The sequence below is a fragment of the Abrus precatorius genome, unplaced genomic scaffold (assembly GCF_003935025.1).
Source record: "Abrus precatorius isolate BTA unplaced genomic scaffold, Abrus_2018 Scaffold8, whole genome shotgun sequence".
Taxonomy (NCBI): domain Eukaryota; kingdom Viridiplantae; phylum Streptophyta; class Magnoliopsida; order Fabales; family Fabaceae; genus Abrus; species Abrus precatorius.
This window is the reverse complement of record NW_020874428.1, coordinates 23,283,280-23,302,186: the sequence shown is the minus strand read 5'-3', so window position 1 is coordinate 23,302,186 and position 18,907 is coordinate 23,283,280. Positions and strand designations below refer to the sequence as shown.

The 18,907-nt window shown below is 31.8% G+C and overlaps 2 protein-coding genes across 7 annotated transcripts; both read left to right on the top strand.

Moving 5' to 3' along the window:
* The first annotated feature begins 3,768 nt into the window (after positions 1 to 3,768).
* Positions 3,769 to 10,337, top strand: LOC113846836 (protein NEDD1). 3 transcript variants are annotated; one of them, XM_027475519.1, is made up of 11 exons: positions 3,769 to 3,830; positions 4,011 to 4,154; positions 4,287 to 4,399; positions 5,054 to 5,314; positions 5,415 to 5,519; positions 5,850 to 5,915; positions 6,046 to 6,267; positions 7,624 to 8,184; positions 8,834 to 9,457; positions 9,744 to 9,917; positions 9,990 to 10,337. In XM_027475519.1, the coding sequence occupies exons 2-11, from the start codon at positions 4,019 to 4,021 to the stop codon at positions 10,095 to 10,097; spliced, it is 2,370 nt and encodes a 789-aa protein (XP_027331320.1). In that variant the 5' UTR covers positions 3,769 to 3,830; positions 4,011 to 4,018; the 3' UTR covers positions 10,098 to 10,337. The 3 variants fall into 3 exon arrangements, with proteins under 3 accessions (XP_027331320.1, XP_027331321.1, XP_027331322.1); XM_027475520.1 differs by lacking the exon at positions 3,769 to 3,830 and having other exon boundaries at positions 3,871 to 4,154; positions 9,990 to 10,111; positions 10,226 to 10,302; XM_027475521.1 differs by lacking the exons at positions 3,769 to 3,830; positions 4,011 to 4,154 and having other exon boundaries at positions 4,363 to 4,399; positions 5,054 to 5,098; positions 5,196 to 5,314; positions 9,990 to 10,296.
* Positions 10,338 to 11,755: 1,418 nt separating this feature from the next.
* On the top strand, positions 11,756 to 18,817 carry LOC113845835 (folylpolyglutamate synthase-like). Of its 4 annotated transcripts, none has more exons than XM_027473470.1 (16): positions 11,756 to 11,844; positions 12,011 to 12,156; positions 12,237 to 12,302; positions 12,530 to 12,639; positions 13,091 to 13,151; positions 13,833 to 13,916; positions 14,024 to 14,080; positions 14,229 to 14,289; positions 14,471 to 14,517; positions 14,611 to 14,688; positions 15,056 to 15,220; positions 15,305 to 15,601; positions 16,430 to 16,508; positions 16,762 to 16,914; positions 17,817 to 17,968; positions 18,342 to 18,817. In XM_027473470.1, exons 1-16 carry the CDS (start codon positions 11,832 to 11,834, stop codon positions 18,399 to 18,401), a joined length of 1,629 nt encoding a protein of 542 aa, XP_027329271.1. In that variant the 5' UTR covers positions 11,756 to 11,831; the 3' UTR covers positions 18,402 to 18,817. The 4 variants fall into 4 exon arrangements, with proteins under 4 accessions (XP_027329271.1, XP_027329270.1, XP_027329269.1 ...); XM_027473469.1 differs by having other exon boundaries at positions 14,611 to 14,709; positions 15,323 to 15,601; positions 18,342 to 18,712; XM_027473468.1 differs by having other exon boundaries at positions 14,611 to 14,709; positions 18,342 to 18,712.
* The last annotated feature ends 90 nt before the right edge of the window (positions 18,818 to 18,907 follow it).

The window sequence follows — 18,907 nt, the reverse complement described above, 5'->3', positions numbered from 1 at the left end:
TGTCTATAATCATAAATTATATATTTGCCTTTAGTTAAAAATATATATAGGCCCAAAATAAATTTTAGCTACAGTAATGCGTATAATTCTTATTAAAAATTATCTATATTTTAAGAAAAAGCACATATGATTTTATTGATATTAATAATTAATAATACATGTTTGGTAGTCCGTGTATTTCAATACTATTTCTGATACCTTATTGGGGAACATCTATTTTGCTTTGATTGCTTGGATTCGAAGGAATTTTCACTCACATAAATAGACACAAGTCATTTTCTTTGCTCAACTTATGAGGCATTTAGATGGTATTAGTGAGTATATTGTGAAAAATATCGTCGATTTAACCCTTCATGTGGCTTTTATTTCTGTTTCTATTTTGAAAAAAAAAAACCCATTAAATTTTGGTTTATCAAGTGAAATTTTGTAGAATTAGAAAAATAATTGAAATAGAAATGAAATGTGAATTATTAGTTTATTATTTGTGCTTACTCAATGATTTTATGCCACTTTATTTATTCTATTTGGTTACATGAAAAACATATGTTATGAATGGTTTTTTCATTTTAATAATAAGAAGGTATATTACTTTTATTATAAAATTAATTTTGGCTGAAAAGGTGAAAGAGTATTTCTACCCAAAAACTATAAAGATTAATTTGTTCTAGATTAGTAATTCATGCCGTTTAACTAGGAAGGTTTGGTATTGTTGATAGATAATTTAGTTGTTTAAGTATGCTGATTAGGGCTTTATTTCTAATCGTGTGGATATAAAAGCTTTGTTTGAAGGGGTATGTTTTGGTGATCTCTCCTTTTCGACACAGATTAGTTATTTAATTTCTTTCTTTAGATTCGGTCTTAGCCGTTATAAATAAGGAAACTTGCTTTTGTTGCCTAATAAACAAATCTAATTCTCATAGATTTCCTATTCAATCCGTCTAGATTGCACATTGTAGATTTCTTTGTTTTTGTGCCAAATTTTGAAATGAAACTACATGAAAATTGATGTATTTGTAGGTTTCTTGCAACTTCTTGCAAAGTTGTTACTATAACCATTTTACGTTCTTATACGTGACGAACGAGTAGCATCGACAAGAATACAATATGTAGTTCTACGTTCGTTTATAATCAATTTAACAATTCCACACACCACTTTGAGACTAAGCATTATGTACATTGAAAATTCTGTATAAGCAAAATACTAAAAAAGCTCACTGTTAATAGCTTATTTACATCTACCATGTATGTAGATATCAAATTTTAAACATTTATACTATTTAATAATTTTTTTATATAATACAAAATTGATTCATCTAACTGTTAGATATAAGATATATATAATTAAGATATTTTAAGACATGTTATTTAAAATTTAATATTTATTTATATTTTAAAAAATAATACTTATTAAAATAAAATAATTTGATAAAATATTAATTATTTTTTTTTATAATTTTAGAAATTTAATATATTAAATAAAAATTTTCAAACTAATAATTAGATTAATCAATTTTATACTTTGCAAAGTTATTAAATGATTTAAATGCTTAACATATAATATCAAACGAATTCTGACTCCTTATACATTATCGTGTCTTTATATTTTTAATTCCATGATGAATATTGTTTACTTTGTTAGAATTTGTTCATACAAATCAATACCTTTTTTAACTTAAAGGATTCTTTGAAACAAATGTTCATTTTTAATAACAAAGTTTGTAAAGAAAGGTTACCATATTTCATGTATTATTAAGAGCAAGTTTGACAAATTTTTAGTAAGTTTATAGTCTATTTGATTACCTTGTAAGCTTGTTTAATTGGAAGTGTTTTGGTAAATGAATTTAATTTATTAAATTATAGTATTTTTGCCCAGATGTTATTAAAAATTAAAAGTAGAATCTGAGGTTATAATTTATCATTTTTCTATTTTTAACAAATATTTTGATAAAATTCATCATTTCCCCTTTCATTCACATTATATTATTTATTTTTATAATTTTTTCTGTTATATTGTATTATTTATTTTAATTATTTTATTTTTATAAAATATTTTATTTTGGAACAAAAAATAATATGATTTCAAAATCAATTAAAAAAATTTAAATCATAACTACATAAAATAATTGTTTGTATATTAAATAAAAAAATTATATAAAATATTTGTAAACATGTCTTTATGTTTTTCAATTAGTGAATAGATAATTTTAGTGAATGAAAAACATTTGTTAATTATTTTTTCCAAGCGTCTGAAGTTGACTTTTTATGCGTTTTGCGTGAATGTGTGATATTAGATATATTTTTAATCGCAATATTCTCTGAAGTATGGTTAGGAAACTAACTTCTCTGTCACATGTATGAAAAAAACTTCGTTGAACATCAAATTTAGAATCAATATATTGTAATATGTGAGTAAAAAAAAAAAAAAAACTTTAAGAGCTTAATCGAATACGATAAAATAAGATTTTACATTTAATCGAAATCTGTTTCAAGTATTGAGGTAAATATAAGTTCTGATAAATATTTTATAGGTTTAGAACATTTGTTTACTTTGAACTACAAATTTATTAAAAATCTTCTCTGCCAAAGTTTATAATTAAAAGCACTTATTTTATGGGCGTGTTTAATGTTACATCTATGAGTTTATTATTATTTTCTGTTAAATATTTTTGTCAATGTAATATTTTCTCTTATAACTAGGTTAATAATAAACATAAATTTAAACACAATACTGTAATGATATTCTTCAAAACAGTTAGAGTTTAACTTTAATAATAATATGTATTAATTTTTAATGCAGAATTTTATTATATATATTACTATGCAAAAGTTTAAATATAATTAAATAATAATAATAATAGTATTTATAATATTGTATATATATATATATATATATATATAATTAAAATGACAATTTTAATAAAAGGCATTTTTCATTAACAACTTTGAATGTCAAATTTAAAATCAATATACTATAACTGGACAAATTTCATTAACAATGTGAATTACCTCTACAGAAGTAGTTTTGTGTCTTTTTAGAAGCTGAATTACGCTGCAGCTAGTAATTCAGAAACAAATTTAAATAATTTGAATTAAATCAGAATCTAAAGATGTTGTGCAACTGGTGCTGAATATTCCTAATTGTAATCATCTATTTTTCAATTTGATTATTGTTACTAAAAATATTTTAAAATATATTCCTTTCATTAAAATCAACTATATTGTTAGGGAAGATAATAAATGTACTGATGTGTTAGCTAAATTAAGTCTTAAGGTTACTATAGATACTATTTATGTTGATAAAAATTCTCTCTCCTTAGCTATTTTTCTGAGCTTGAATTCTTAAGATATTGGTGATCTTAGAATAAGAAATTAATTGTATTTTATTGGGTTGTGTAACCTTCTTAATAAAAAATGATAATGTGAATGTTAAATTTAAAATTAATATTGTAATATACGTGGAAGTAAAAATTTTTAAGATTAATCGAATATAATAAAATAGGATTTTACATTTGATATATGACAAATTTAAATATTTTTCAAGCATAAAGATAAATGTAAATTTTGATACATATTTTATAAGTTGAGAAGTTTTCTTTATTTTAAATTATAAGTTTATTAAAAACATCATCTCCTCTTGCCAAAGTACATCATTAAAAAATATTTTAAAAAAATGATTTATTAAAAAATTAATTGTAAAAAAATTTAATTACCATCATAATTAGTAGTTATATTACTTATTATTAATAAAATAACAAAAAAGTAAAAGGTAAATTAGCAGTGATTGAGAGCTGGGTTCCCACCCAGCGAAGACGATGGAGAGGCATATAAAGGTAAGGCGCCCACTTTGTACTTTTCGTTCGTTCAAAATTATCACACTCTCTTTGTTGTAGTTATTGTAGATTTATAGGGTTTCCGATTCCCATTTTCAAATTCAAATCGGAAATGTTGTGGGAACAACATTTCTCCTCTTAGATTCCTCAAATCCATTTCACACCACTCTCTGTTTCCAGATCCCTCAATGGCGTTGTTGGCGGCAAGTGGTGGCGACACCGTCAAACTCTTCGACGCCTCCGTCAAGCCCGGCGATCCCTGTACTCTCAGCTTCACTCCTTCTCCCGGTTCGCAAGTCAATTCAGTCAAGTGGAACCATACCAGTGAGTTTACCTATCACTGACTTTTTTTTTTTTTTTGCTTTATAGGGTTTAGATTTCGCCAAAGTGTGGTGGATTTGAAAATTTAGCGGTTGATGGTTCTGTTTGATTTCGCTGAATTTGGTTTCTTCGCAGATTTGGTTGTGGCCAGTGCCGGAGATGATAAGAAGATCTCGTTGTGGCGTAAGAATGGGCACAGCATGGGGACCATTCCCGTCGCCGGGACTGATAGTGGAGACAACATTGAGGTAGCTTTTGCCGAATACTTACTTTTTTAACGTTTTGTTTACGAAATGTTGTGTTGTGGAGAAATTTTAATGTCTCTTCTTGGCTTTACTGTTGCTGAAATGTTGTATTTTGCACTCGTTTCCAGTGGTTATGTTAGGAATTTAAGACACAGTAGGTGCCGTGTAATTTGTAAGACTAATTTGTATATGAAATTATCGGCGTAAGTTTTAGTGTTATTAAGATGTTAAAGGAGAAACAAGATTTCAGTTAATGTCCTTCCACATTTGATTCACTAAACAGTGTATTGAACGTTGATTATGCATAGAGGAACACTGTCCTCTTAAAGTTGACTGTTTTTGGCATTTTCAGAAGAAACAACAAAGGCTGGGAGGCCCCTTTGTGTATCACTTATGTTTCTTCTTTGGTGTAGACATTTCAACATTTTTAAGACTCCAGCATGGCCTTGCATTCCAATTAGAGTTAATTCCCTGCACAAGAAACTTTTATCTATTCGTTTATTTGCTGGAATTATATGTGCACTCCCTGGTATTAGTACTCCTGACTCCTTATAGGTCATAATTTCAGCAAATCATTTGCTTTGTTTTTTTGTTTTTCTGGGCTATTTCATGGCTTCTTATACTATTTTCTCCCTCCTTAACTTCTTTTCTTGGCAGGAGTCTATATTGGCTATCAGCTTCAGCAACAAGGCTTCCAGATATGTATGTTCTGGAGGAACTGGTCAAGTTGTAAGGATATGGGATTTACAAAGGAAACGCTGTATTAAGTGGCTAAAGGGTCATACTAATACTGTCACAGGTGTAATGTACAATTGTAAAGATGAACATTTGGCTTCTATCAGCCTCAGTGGAGACCTTATGCTTCATAATCTTGCTTCTGGGCAAAAGGCTGCTGAACTCAAAGATCCCAATCAACAGGTTTTTCTGTTTTGTTGAACTTGAACCTTCTGCTTCTTGGTGCTTGGCCTTGCATGAGTGTGTATGGACTAATCTCCCATCTTTGAAATTGTAAGACCAGATGTTGAGAGTACTGGATTATTCTCGGGTTAGTCGTCACCTTCTTGTGACTGCTGGTGATGATGGGACAGTACATTTGTGGGATACAACTGGTCGCAGTCCTAAGGTATGCAATACGCTCACTTTATAATTATGTGACATATGCTGCAAGATTCTACAAAATGAACTTGGCTGATAGTTGAAGCCATTAATTGGTCTGCTCCACCCAAAATAGTAATAAAGAATAAGTTGTGACATCTTTCTCTTCTGCAACCTTCATATTCATATGTCTTAGAAATTAGTTTGGTATTATTATAGTTTAATGAATTATCTTTTCTGTAGGAAGTTTCTCCTTTCTTGCCTTTTAGTTATTTTTATTATTGTTATTATTATAGGCACGTTTGAGTTGAAGTATATATTTTGTTTCTTTTTCCTTTGTTTTTGAAAAAAAAAAAAGGTTTCATGGATGAAGCAGCACTCTGCACCAACTGCTGGTATTAGCTTCTCTCCATCCAATGACAAGGTTTCAGTTTTCATTGCCAGTAAATTTTATAATATACACAATGAGACTGTTTCATGATTCATCCTGCTTGGACTTGTGACCCTTTGTGTTACAATGTTTTTGCTTTCTGATATTTTTCTTCAATTGACAGATCATTGCTAGTGTTGGCCTTGATAAAAAATTATACACTTATGATTCTGGATCTAGAAGACCATCATCTTGCATTTCTTATGAGGCGCCTTTCTCTTCATTGGCCTTTAGAGATGATGGTTGGATGCTGGCTGCTGGAACTAGCAATGGCCGTGTGGCATTCTACGATGTTCGTGGAAAACCACAACCTTTTGTTGTTCTTCACGCTTATGGTAGTTCAGAGGTAATTTGTTGCCACATATACTACAATGTTTTGTCTTGACCTGCATAGCTTAATGTAATTAAGACTGTCACTTGGTTACCGTTTTATATTTGTCTCACCTGCATAGCTTAATGCAATTATGTAGTTCTCTCCCATTATTTGTTGAACACTAGATTTATATATTTGTAATGCACAAATATATTGGGAAAGGGTATTGGAGTTTCATATTTATTAGTAACATATATAGATTGGGTCTATCATGAACTACAACTTATACTTGCTTCCTTCCTTTTCTTGTTCTTCTTGAACACTACACCAGTGTTTTCTCTTTCAGAAAAGTCTTTGAGTACTTCCTCCGATTCTTTTTTATAAAACTCCTTTTAGAAGGTTTTAGTGTTTTAAAAAACACTTTATAGTTTTTATAAAGTATTTATTATGTTTTTCTCATTTGTCTTTAATAAATGGAGTTGATAGAAACCTAAAATAAAATCAATGAAGGTAAATATTCATAGTGAGATTAGGTACATTGCTACATGTTTTAATATTTTAAAAATACATAAAAAATTAACTAACTTTAACTACTTTTATTGGTTTGTATAATTTAGCTGAAGGTGCCTTATAAAAAGGACTAAAGGGAGTAATTTTTTTCCTTTTTCTTAAAACAATCTTATGGTTTTACAATTTAAGGGAGGTCACCAATTTCTTCCTTAAATTCACCATACAAACTTATCTTATATTGTATTTATTTGTTTATTTAGGAAGCATATTTTGGTAGATTGTTAGTGATATATGAGGGAGAGAAGTGTTTGTTTATTATTTGATCTTGCATAAAGTTCACGTGACAATCAAAAGAAATTGTAGACTAGTTCCTTTTATTTGACCAACCATGCTAGATCATATGAACATATTTTACTTTATTTTCACTCATGATAAACCAATTTTTCACTTGATACATATGTAATTATGTATATTTGATCCGGGACAAAAAGTGTTCTATTCTCATATTTCAATTAAAAAACTGCTTGAAGGTGCTGATGCTTGATGACTTGTGTATATTTATCTTATATAGTACTTTGAGTTGTGATATATTCCAAATTGGAAGAGAGTGAGGTTTTCACGACTATTATATCATATATTAATGAAATGGAAGAAAAATTTATCAGTGCAAATGTGAAAATTAAACCTCAATAGTCTTTCTAAGTGGTAAATGGTAATATGTGCTCTTAAAGTCTTTAATGATAAAGAACTCTACCTTTAGCACAATATAAAATGACAGTGTTTTAATATGAAGAATTAATCTCCCAATGTTTGGTCATTGATTAATGTTTGTAAGATTAGTGCCCTCGTTTTAGTCTAAATTATTATAGCATGCAACAGGCTGTTACAAGCTTGTGCTGGCAAAGGTCAAAGCCAGTTATTGTTGATGAAAGAAATTGCACTGCTGAGATTGCTCTTGTGGGAGATACAGTTGAAGATTCTATCCTTATGCCTGATCCTTTACCTTCTGCAACTTCATCAAGCATTTCACTATCTACATCTGTGCCTAGTACTAGGAATTCTAGTCGGCTGGGAGCAACCATTGAAGCATCTTCAATTACTGCATCCAGCAGTGGTTATATGTCAAGCATACTAAATGCATCTACTGCAGAGGAAACTCCGCAACGAAACCATTTGTGGCCTGGTGGAACCCTGTCAAGGTTGCATGCTCCACGTGGTAGTTATAATTTCAAGGATGACATGGAGGTATTCTCCCCTCTTGTGGATGTTCAACCATTAACACCTTCACTATGGGATGAAAATGGACCAAAGAAGGATAATTTATTTGCAGATAGGAAACCTTTGTTGTTTCCATCATCCAGTCGAAGATTTCCAAATTCAGAGGATGGAATCAGTGATCATCCAATTTCTGATTGGAAATCTGGCTCAACTTCCAAGCAGGTTATTCTCTCCCATGGCCCTCATGTTGAGTTTAATTGTTCTGTGAAATACTGATCTATAAACCTTCCATTCAAAGTGCAATAAACCTTTATATCCTGCAATCTACACCACTTAGTTGAACATTGTTAATGTGTAGCAGTAGCGTGGTAGCACCTGAACATTGTTGAGCTGTATTCTTTTTTTCTTTTTTTTTAATTAGTAAGGTCTCTCTTTCTCTTTTAGCCCCCTTTCTTTTAACCAAGAATGTCCTTTCTTTCAAATATTATGTTTGGGACTTGTTGAAAAAGTGGGACGTGAATTGATTTGGAGTCTATTCATATGTTTGGAACTTTTTAAAAATGGGATTGATTTGATTTTTAGTAGTTTACATTTTTAGTCTTGTGGTAAAATGAAAAAGCTAGTGAGGGTAAAATAGTTTATTTATTAATCAAATCAAATGCTAACAAATTTTATCATATTTCGTAATTTATAAGAAGTGAAATCCATGGGATTTTAAAATCAAGTCATTTCCTACATTTCAAACATAATGTTTGAATAACAAAACAAATCAAATCCCTTTTTTTTACATTCTGAACGCACTTGATATTTACTTTTAACCAGGCAGATTATCCTATTTTGACTGATTATATTGCAATCTAATTTGATGTAGGATATTACTCAGTCTTCCTTTCCTCTTGTGGGGTCAACTCCTCCATCTTCAAAGAGTGAAGATTCTTCCATCACTCCTCCAGAAGCTTGGGGTGGTGAGAGGTTAACTGATAAATATGCTTTTCCACGTCAGCCTGTCAATGTACCATCTCGTTTTGGGATGTTGGCTTCTGGTGGTCAGACAGCAGGATCAACGTTTTCTGGATTGCAGGATACATCCTCATCTGTGGCTATTAGTTCCTATACCAGTTCAAGCCTAAGTTTTGCAAATTTACGTGCTAAGGATGCATCTACAAGCCAGGAGACTTCCTTGGGGTTTACTGATCACATGTTCTCTACTTCTTTGCCTTTGTCCATCAGTACAAAAACCAGCCTTGGACAAGCAAATGTTGATTCCCCAAGAATCGTTGCTTCCCCAAGAATGTCATCTTTTCCTCGAAGATTTTCTACTTACGCGGAAAGAATAAGCACTACATCTACCTTCAGTGATGGAGTATCCCTTACGGTTGGTTCGCCTAAGATTAAGAAATCAGGAGCTGAAACCAGAGAAGAACTTCTGAATAGCTTGCTGTTGAAGTCTGATGTATCTGCTCCAACAGAATCAGGCTCTTTACCGCTGACAAGTGTATGTTAATATATACAAATTAATTAGATCTGATTATTGCGTTGCATATATTGGTGTTTAAGTTAGAAGAGAGTAAATCTTTTTTCTCTTCAACTTTGAATCTTCTATTGCTGTGCTTTGAGACTTAAAGTACCCCCATGTATGGATTTTGTTGATATAGATAATATTACTTTCGGTGTTATTCAGAATGCGTATTAACAGAATCCATTATGATAGTCTGTTAAATACATTTTTATTTTAGTTGCTCTAGTGTTCTTATCTTACACATTTGTCAAATTTAATGTAGGGAATCATCTCACAACAGAAAGCGTCTCAGTCAGATGCACAACAAGGATCTACGTTTACACTTCAACTTTTTCAACGGACACTGGAAGAAACTCTAGATTCCTTTCAGAAATCCATACACGAGGATATGAGAAACCTTCATATTGAAATTTTAAGACAGTTTCATATGCAAGAGGTGTGCATCTGGAATTAGTGATGGTGATTTTCATTTGTTATTTCCTCTCTAATTAATTGTCTCATTCAACAGACGGAAATGTCAACTGTGATGAACTCCATTCTGGAAAACCAAGCCGAGCTGATGAAAGAAGTGAAGTCTCTTCGTAAAGAAAACCAGCAGCTCAGACAAATGCTTTGATGGGTGTGAATAAGGTTGCAACATTTTTCTTTGGCAGAGTGTCGTTGTGTCCTATCTTGTGATATCTTTTCTTTTGCAAACTAGCAATTGATGTACGACCTGCTATGGTCATCTTTATTGCGTCTTAGGTTTTAGAAGGTGGTGGTTGAAGAACATCTTGAGAAAATTGCTTTGTACTGGAAAAGGGCTTTGAAAATGTACAGGGATGTTGATTTTTTCAATTACTGGAGCTTTGTTGGGTTATCCATTGTGTTGTGTTTGGATCGAAATTATTAAAATTTTAGAAAATATGAAAGCAACAATGAAAAATGCTTAGAGTGTAAGTCAAATATGAAGGAAGTTATAAATGATAAATATAAAAAATTAAGTATAATAGAGGGATTTTTAAATTCTCCTGAAAAGTAAGTCATTTTAATTTTTTCACTTGACATAAAAATTATTTAATTAAAATTTTATAGCATTTTAAAAGTATTCTTTTTTACTATTTAAATACATAAATTGTGGTAATTTCCTTATCCAAACACAACTTTAGACAACCTAGTGTGTTTAGAAGTCGTAAAATTTCGATACTTATTGAAATGCACTAAACTGATGTTAAATGTTAATGGAAAAAATATATATGCAAAAGAATAATTTAAGACATTACTATGCGGATTAATATTATGCGACAGAACAACGTAAAATTTAATAAATGAAATACTCAAATGATTTAAAGATACAAAGTTATTTAATATAATTTATATTTACTAGATTTTTTAATGGTTTTATACGATAATATTGTATAGAATTTAATTGAGATATATATTTTTATATTATTGTCTAATTATGAATCATTATATTAATAAACATTAATTTTATATTAATTATTTTAAAAGTTATTTTTTTATATATTTTAATTAATTGATGATGTAATTTATTTTTTTACTTTATCAGTATTCAAATTAAACTCAATTCAATAAATGATTCGTAGATATCTTTGTTAACAATCTTTATGTCTTGATGCATGTTCTGTTCTTGATAAGTCTCTAAATTCTAACTCAAATAAACTTTTTATTAAAAAAAATATTTTATAACTGAAGTTATTTAACAATTTATTGACGTAAAAGTGTGCCATAAATAATATATTAATGACACCATGATACTTGTATCTTGATTTGATTTTCAAACAGCTTCCAGGAATGATGGAATCGAGATGGTGAAAGACTATAATAGGATTTGAGACTTCTATGTTAACTTTGGTGTAAAGGGAAGGAATGCCATTCAATGTTTTAACTTTGAAATCGATTAATTTCTACGATCATTTTCTAGAAAAACCAAATGTCATTGTTATTCTAATATTTTCAATAAATTCACGAAATATTAATATTTAACACGTAGGGTATGATTGACATTTTACAATTTTGAAGGAGTAAATCGAGGACTGTTCAGAAAAAAGGAAAAAAGGGGTGAGTAGGAGGATCCAAATCCTTGACATGCAACTGCAACTGTGACACTACACCATGCCATGCATGAAGGGAGTGAGACCCTATATATACTTGAAGCGATCCTTCTCTTGCAATTGTTCGACCACAATTGGCCAAAACAAAAGAAAACAAACAAATAAATACAATAAAAGTAAAACGCATACCACAAAAAGACAATTGTTTCTATCCCTTTTCAATCCTTCAAGGCTTCAATCTCAACCCCACCCTTCACACACTTTCTGTTTCATTCAGAATTCAAACCTCACTCGCCATGGCTGAACAAGGTTTTCCCTATCCCTCTCTATCTACACTATCAAACTTCATATTTCACTCCTTTCAATCTCATGTTCATTCTCCTTCCTTCTGAAGTGCTTCAACTCAAAGTTAAAATTTTTATTTTAATTATTTATTTTTCCCACTTTTTTCGTGGTGGGGTCTTTTCTTTTACAGAAGGTGGCAATGGGTCACAGAAATCCTCATCTTTGAGTCCCTATGAAGAAGCATTGGAGGCCTTGTCGTCTTTGATCACTAGACGCACTCGTGCTGATGGTAGCAATATGGGGAATCACTTTGACCTGTTATTTGAGTACTTAAAGGTAAAAAGTTTCTGAGTGTGATCGCTTTGTTGGGATTGTTGATGAGGTTGAGGTGTTAACAATGATGTGAAATTGCATAGATGCTAGATTTGGAGGACCAGATAGCAAATATGAAGATTATCCATGTGGCTGGTACTAAAGGGAAGGTACTTTCGCTTTATTTTGGTTGTTGCTTGCAAATGAAGGCATCATAAGAAGTTCAATTTGTATCTTGCATTGATTGATATGTTGTAGTTGTTTGTTGTTGTGGCCTCTTATAGTTAAAGAGAAGCCGGACTTTGGATTTCTAATTCTATGCTCATGTCAGTCACAATTAGTGATTCTTTGCCTATTGTAATGATGGAAAATTTTCTTTTGAACTGTGATTCTGTAGGGATCTACGTGCACCTTCTCAGAATCTATATTACGTAACTGTGGTTTTCACACTGGACTCTTTACATCCCCTCACCTCATTGATGTCCGAGAAAGATTTCGTTTAGATGGGTGAGTGATTCATACCATGTTAATTTTTTGGCCTTCACTTTTGCGTTCATCCACTTGTGTCATTTCTCATTTTGTGTTAATTTGATATTTTTAACGGGGATTTGAATTCTTTGATCTTCACGATGTGTCTGTCATCTGCTTGGTGGAGGGTGCATACTAGTTTGGCTTATGAATTCATCATTATTTTGAATGGGCAATTTGAATTATCTGATCTCCATTTAGTGTCTGTTGTGTGCTTCATCAAGGTTGCATTGCATACTAATTAAGCCTCTGAATTCTTATTATTTTGTTGATACCAGACTTGTTTTATTACAAAATTATTCTTTAGTATTGGCACTTTTGTTATTTCACTAAATTTTGCAGACCAAGGAAAATACATTATATTATGCCTTTAGTTGCAACATAATTACAGTTCTTTGATTCATTAGTGTTAACCTTGTTGATTATGCAGTATGGAAATCTGTGAACAGAAATTTTTAGCATATTTCTGGTGGTGTTATGATAGACTAAAGGTATGCTTTCGATGCATAAATATTTCATTTGAATTTGTTTGGGCACAAGTTTTGATAGTGTGGAAAACCAGGTTATCCTTTTATCAATTTGTACTCTGAACCATAGCCAAAAAGAATATTTTCTGCTAATTATTTTGGGAGTTTTGAAGCTATTCCATTGCTCTCTTTTGAGTTGTTGCATTGATTTCAGAAGAAAAATAGAAATGAAAGAGCAAATAATTGGTCCTGTTTGGTGCCCTAGACAAAACTTTAGTGAGCTGGTAAAGCATACAGCAGAAAGGAGTCTTAATAGTTAACTCTCAAGTGTTGTTTAATTGAGGAAATGAACAAAAGGTTGTGGGTGTTGACGTCGAGGTGGTTGGTAGGTATAAGGGTGGTCTATCAATCTGAATATCATTTGGAACAAAATTAAATGGAAAAGAAGAGAAGAAAAACTGGTTTTATTTTACAAAATGGTGAATCTATAAGAATCACCTTCTATTCTGTAAACTAACATTTTTATGCAATAATCACAATTAATTCTAGTTTAGTTTAACACTACTATCATGTTGTTAAGTTTTTTGCTTGCTTAACCATCAAATTGATCACTTAGAAGTGATGTTACATTCTCTTTTACAACGTAACTTGATGTGTTTGCTCATAGCATTAATGCAACTGATTTCTCATGTTGGTGATGCAAAGGGAAAAACTGATGACAATATTCCAATGCCTACCTATTTTCGTTTCCTTGCTTTACTTGCCTTCAAGATATTTGCTGCAGAGCAGGTTTGATCCCTGTGCTTTAAATTTCTTCAAATAACTATTTGGTGTATATAAATATTTTTTGTATATGTGGTTATTAATGATTTTTTTTTTCTGAATTTTTTATGTAGGTAGATGTTGCTATAATGGAGGTTGGATTAGGTGGCAAATATGATGCAACAAATGTGGTATGTTTAATTTTATTTCATCAGAAATCTGTTGGTATCTAACATTACAAAAGTGTCTGATTAATGAATATTGAATCCCTGTATTTGTTATATTTTCTATGAAGTTAATATCTAGGAACAAGCTCATGTGCTTGTATTGATATTTCAGGTTCAGGCACCAATTGTGTGTGGAATAACTTCCCTTGGGTATGACCACATGGAGATTCTTGGTTAGTTTTCTATTTTTGAATTCTAGGTAATCACTTAATGCATGGCTATTGTTTATGAAATTTTATGTTTTTAAAATTTATATAATATACAAGATGATTCCGGATATGGTTGAACAAAATGTTGCTTTGCCAATAATTTGTTCAGCGGTTTTATTTTACTTATTCTGGATTTTATTAACAGGGAATACTCTTCGAGAAATTGCTGGTGAGAAGGCTGGTATCTTCAAGGTATGTTTTGAAAATTGTTTTTTATTTCTGTCTACAATGTGCACTTTCTTCCTAATAAATTCCTTTTATTTATTTGTTTGTTTGTGTTTCTAGAATCGGATTCCAGCTTTTACAGTGCCTCAACCTGATGAAGCAATGCATGTGCTTGAAGAGAAGGCTTCTCAATTAAATGTACGTGAGTTCTTTCATGAGGTTTTTTTTTTCTGAAATAAATCTGAATGACTTATCACATGGCGCAACTGTAGACTATTGGCATGTTAATACCAAGTAAAAGGGTGCAAGTTGGCACTGTGTTTAGGATTAAAAATGCAAATTCATTATACTGTATGATGTGTTCCATAGCAATGTAACATATTGGCCTGTAAATGTAATTTAACATGTCATATTCATATCGCATTTTATTTATTTGTGCCTTCATACTTACTGTACTTTTCTATTTGTTAATGATCATCTGAAAGCTAGGGTATATAACACATATATTAAATCTAAATAACTTTTCTAGCTGCCCTCGATCAGCTAAGCAAATCACCAATTCCAGGTACCTCTTCAAGTGGTAACCCCATTAGATGCCAAATTGCTAAATGGTTTAAGACTTGGTCTTGAAGGTGAGCACCAATATTTTAATGCTGGTCTTGCCATTGCACTGTGCTCGACATGGCTGAAAAGGACTGGGCATCTTGGAGATATTTATTTGGAACAAACCGTAAGTTTTAAAATAGTTATTTTTACACCCTTTTCTTCTTTTCTGACACCTTGTTGCTGAAGAGATTCATCTACCTGCATAAAGGACACTTTGCCAGAGAAGTTCATAAAAGGGTTAACAAGTGCAAGTTTGCAAGGAAGGGCTCAGATTGTTCCTGACCAACACATCGAGAATGAAAGATCAAATGAACTTGTTTTCTTTTTAGATGGGGCTCATAGCCCTGAAAGCATGGAAGTGTGTGCAAGGTGGTTTTCTCTTGCCATTAAAGAATACAACCCGGACCAAATCTTGTTCCATCAGCAACCTGATAATTCTAAACTCCCACATGAAGTAGTGAAGATGCACCATGGGGAAAGGGGATCCCAAAGAAAATCCACTCCGGTAGAGTATAGATTTAAAATCATACTTTAAGTAGCTTCATTGAGATATATGCACATATAAGCTGAGAAACTAGCAGTCAAACTTGGATGTTTATGTCTCTGTAAAATAAAAGTATGCCACGTCTGTTCTGTTGAGCGAGTTGCACCACAGATGTTTTATCCAAGAATTACCTATGTATAGTAATATCTGATGCCCTTAGTTAGAAAATCATCATTTATGGAGCCTGACATGTTTAACCTTATCTTAAAGGCAGATATATTACTCTTAATAGGAACCATAAAAATACAGATTATTGATTTCTTTAGGCTTCATAGACACCATCTTTTTGAAGTATATAACTTGAGATACGTTAATGACCTTCTTGGTAAGTTACCATAATCTTCTATTTTGAATATCAGTTTAAAGCTAACATTGTATTCTAATTCAACCATGGGAGGTCATATATCCAAACGCTTTGGCTTTTTACAAGAGTTATAGTTGTACCTTTGTCATCCATGTTCTTTGTGAATTTTAAGAAGTTTGTACACTGTTCTTGACTGATATTTGACTTCCATATTTGGGAGGTGGGAGCCCATTAATGATTAAAATAAGTTGCATTCTCCATTAATGTGTCAATCTTTGATATGAAACCGCCAGTTTTTATGTTTTTGCTTGACATCTCAATTGGACTTTGCTCATCAGATATCAGGATAATCATAAGCCATCGGCTGTCTTTTCTCTTAAAATTAAAGCTCATGAGATAAGAGTGGAATTGCTACTACTAATTTAAAAAAAAACTGATTTTTCATTTTCATGGAATTTGAGTTGAAGTCGTTGAATTATTTGCAGATATTGCTGTTCAATTGTTTAACTGTGCGAGATCCTCAGTTGCTTCTTCCTTGCCTAATGAAAACATGTGCTGATCATGGTCAGTTGTTTCTGGATTATGCTAAAATACAATATACCCAAATAATGGTTTAGAAAGGAGATGATTAGAAAACTTCTTAAAATTAATAATATTTGGAAGTTAAGTGGCTTTCTTCTCCATTGGATCCATGATTTATTGTGTTTATTAGGAGAAAAAGTAATGCAAAACATGTTTTCCAGTGGCAATTTCTTTTTTTCGTGAAGAAAGCATTCTTCGTCCATGACATAAAGAAACAATCAAATTGAAATTGTAGGTGTCTACTTCAAGAAGGCGCTCTTTGTACCAAGTTTATCTGTGTATAACAAAGTGGGATCCCAAGCTTTAACCCTGACTGAGTCTAAAGTTGATCTGTCATGGCAGTTCACTCTTCAAAGAGTGTGGGAAAATCTCATGCAAGGCAACAAAGGTATTGATTAATGACATAGTTATATGTCTAAAATACAGACTGATGAATTTGATAATTTGAGATCGTTTGAAGTTACGCAATAGAGTGAACCATAACTGTTGATGGCAGCTAGCAGGTGCAGATACTAGTCTGTGTCGAACTGTAGATTTAGGATGTTCTAGCTTCTTGCCTAGTTTATTTTGTTAAAATCTGAACTACGTAGGTTGAACTAATGGGCCAAATGACTTGAGAAAATAGCAAGGGAAACTTTCTTGTGTGGAGAGCTCCTTTGGCTGTGTGGGATTAGTTTTTGTAACATTCATCATCATGGTAGTTTCTATTACTAGGCCCTGCTCTGGCCTTGAGTTGATGCCTAAATTTGTCTCACTTGGCATGTAACACTAGTAGCCTAAGTTGGGTAAATTTATTTTGGCTTTCTCTATCTCTATTGGCTATGTGGCCTATGCCCTATGGCTAAGTCTACAACGGCAAAATTTGACTAGATGAGGTTGGCTAAATGATCATTTGATGTCACTGGGTTTTATCGAAAACCAAGATTTCAATGAAACCATTTAGAGTCTGGTCATTTCCACGTCTTTAAATTGTTGTCGTGGCAATATGACTGCATCAGGTGACCTTTTAAATCTTGATGAATTTAACGATTCTCCTTGAGTTTTCCTTTGATATTTTTCTACCCCTTTTAATAAGATTTGCCTTCCTCTCACATATGAGACCATTTCAGCAGAGTTTCTATCATATTCACTCCTTGATAGCTGTTACTCTAACTTTCTCCTAAATAGGCTTTACTGCATGATGAGACAATAGCAATGTCTTCTCTACAGATATTTTTACTTTTTTTTTCTCTCAAGTTAGAGCTTTATAATATTTTCTGACTTTAATTTGTTCGTGGACACTTGGAACAGGGAAAAGTATTGACATTGTTTCTGAAGAACTAAAAAAAGATATGGAAATGAGTGCCAGTAATTGTGAACATAGTGCAGTGTTTCCCTCATTGCCAATGGCAATCAAATGGCTCAGGGATAGAGTGCAACAAAATCAGTCAGTTCGCTTTCAGGTAACACAATCACACTTGATAATTGCAAATATCTAATATATCGTGCACTTCAATTCATAGCTCACATAGCTCTCGTATTTTACTCTTAACAAATTTTTATTGTAGTTGAAAAACATGATACAAGGTTGTGTATTCTGAACATTTTGCTTACCATATTCACTATTTTCTACTCTACTTGTAAGATTTGAACTATCCCTTCTTTATGCCCCAACGTATTGTGTGGATTCAGAGTAGAGAATACGGGTGGATATCTAAAATTTCTCGAACTATATACATCTTTGTTAAAAATTACTGCTCTTTGTCTATGTGAATTATATTATATATATATGTTTAGTATCGATTTCTGACTGAATTTGTGTGGCTGATGCATCAGGTCCTTGTAACTGGCTCTTTACATCTTGTTGGTGACGTCTTGAAATTAGTGAAGAAGTGATTCATTGTTCAAATTTGAAGTTTTCATTCAAGATAGGCTTCCATTTCAATTTTGAAACACATGATGTGCCAGTGTATTCATGACGATATTCCTGGCGAGTTTTCTCTAGCATTAACACAATTCATTGCAGAGTTAGTACCATACTTTTGTTCTGAAAATTCAACAGAATCTCATCAACCCAACACCCTTGGAAATTCCTTTGATACATCCATTCCATTGGTTCATTCTTAAGGGTAGACCTTTTCTTCTAAAGAAATGTACATTCGAAATTCCTTTCACAATATTATCTTTGTTTCTTAAGGAACAGTTTCACAATATTCAAGGTTTTGTAATATTTCCAAACTTTGAAAAATCAGTGAAATCCTTTGTAAATTGCCTCATTTGAGCAGGAGCCTATACTAATTCAGAATTTCAAGAATAGCAAGTACGATTGATTAATTCCAACACACCCTTTTCAAAGTAATAAATTCAGTAGTCCATAATTCCACTCTCAATATACGATGAAG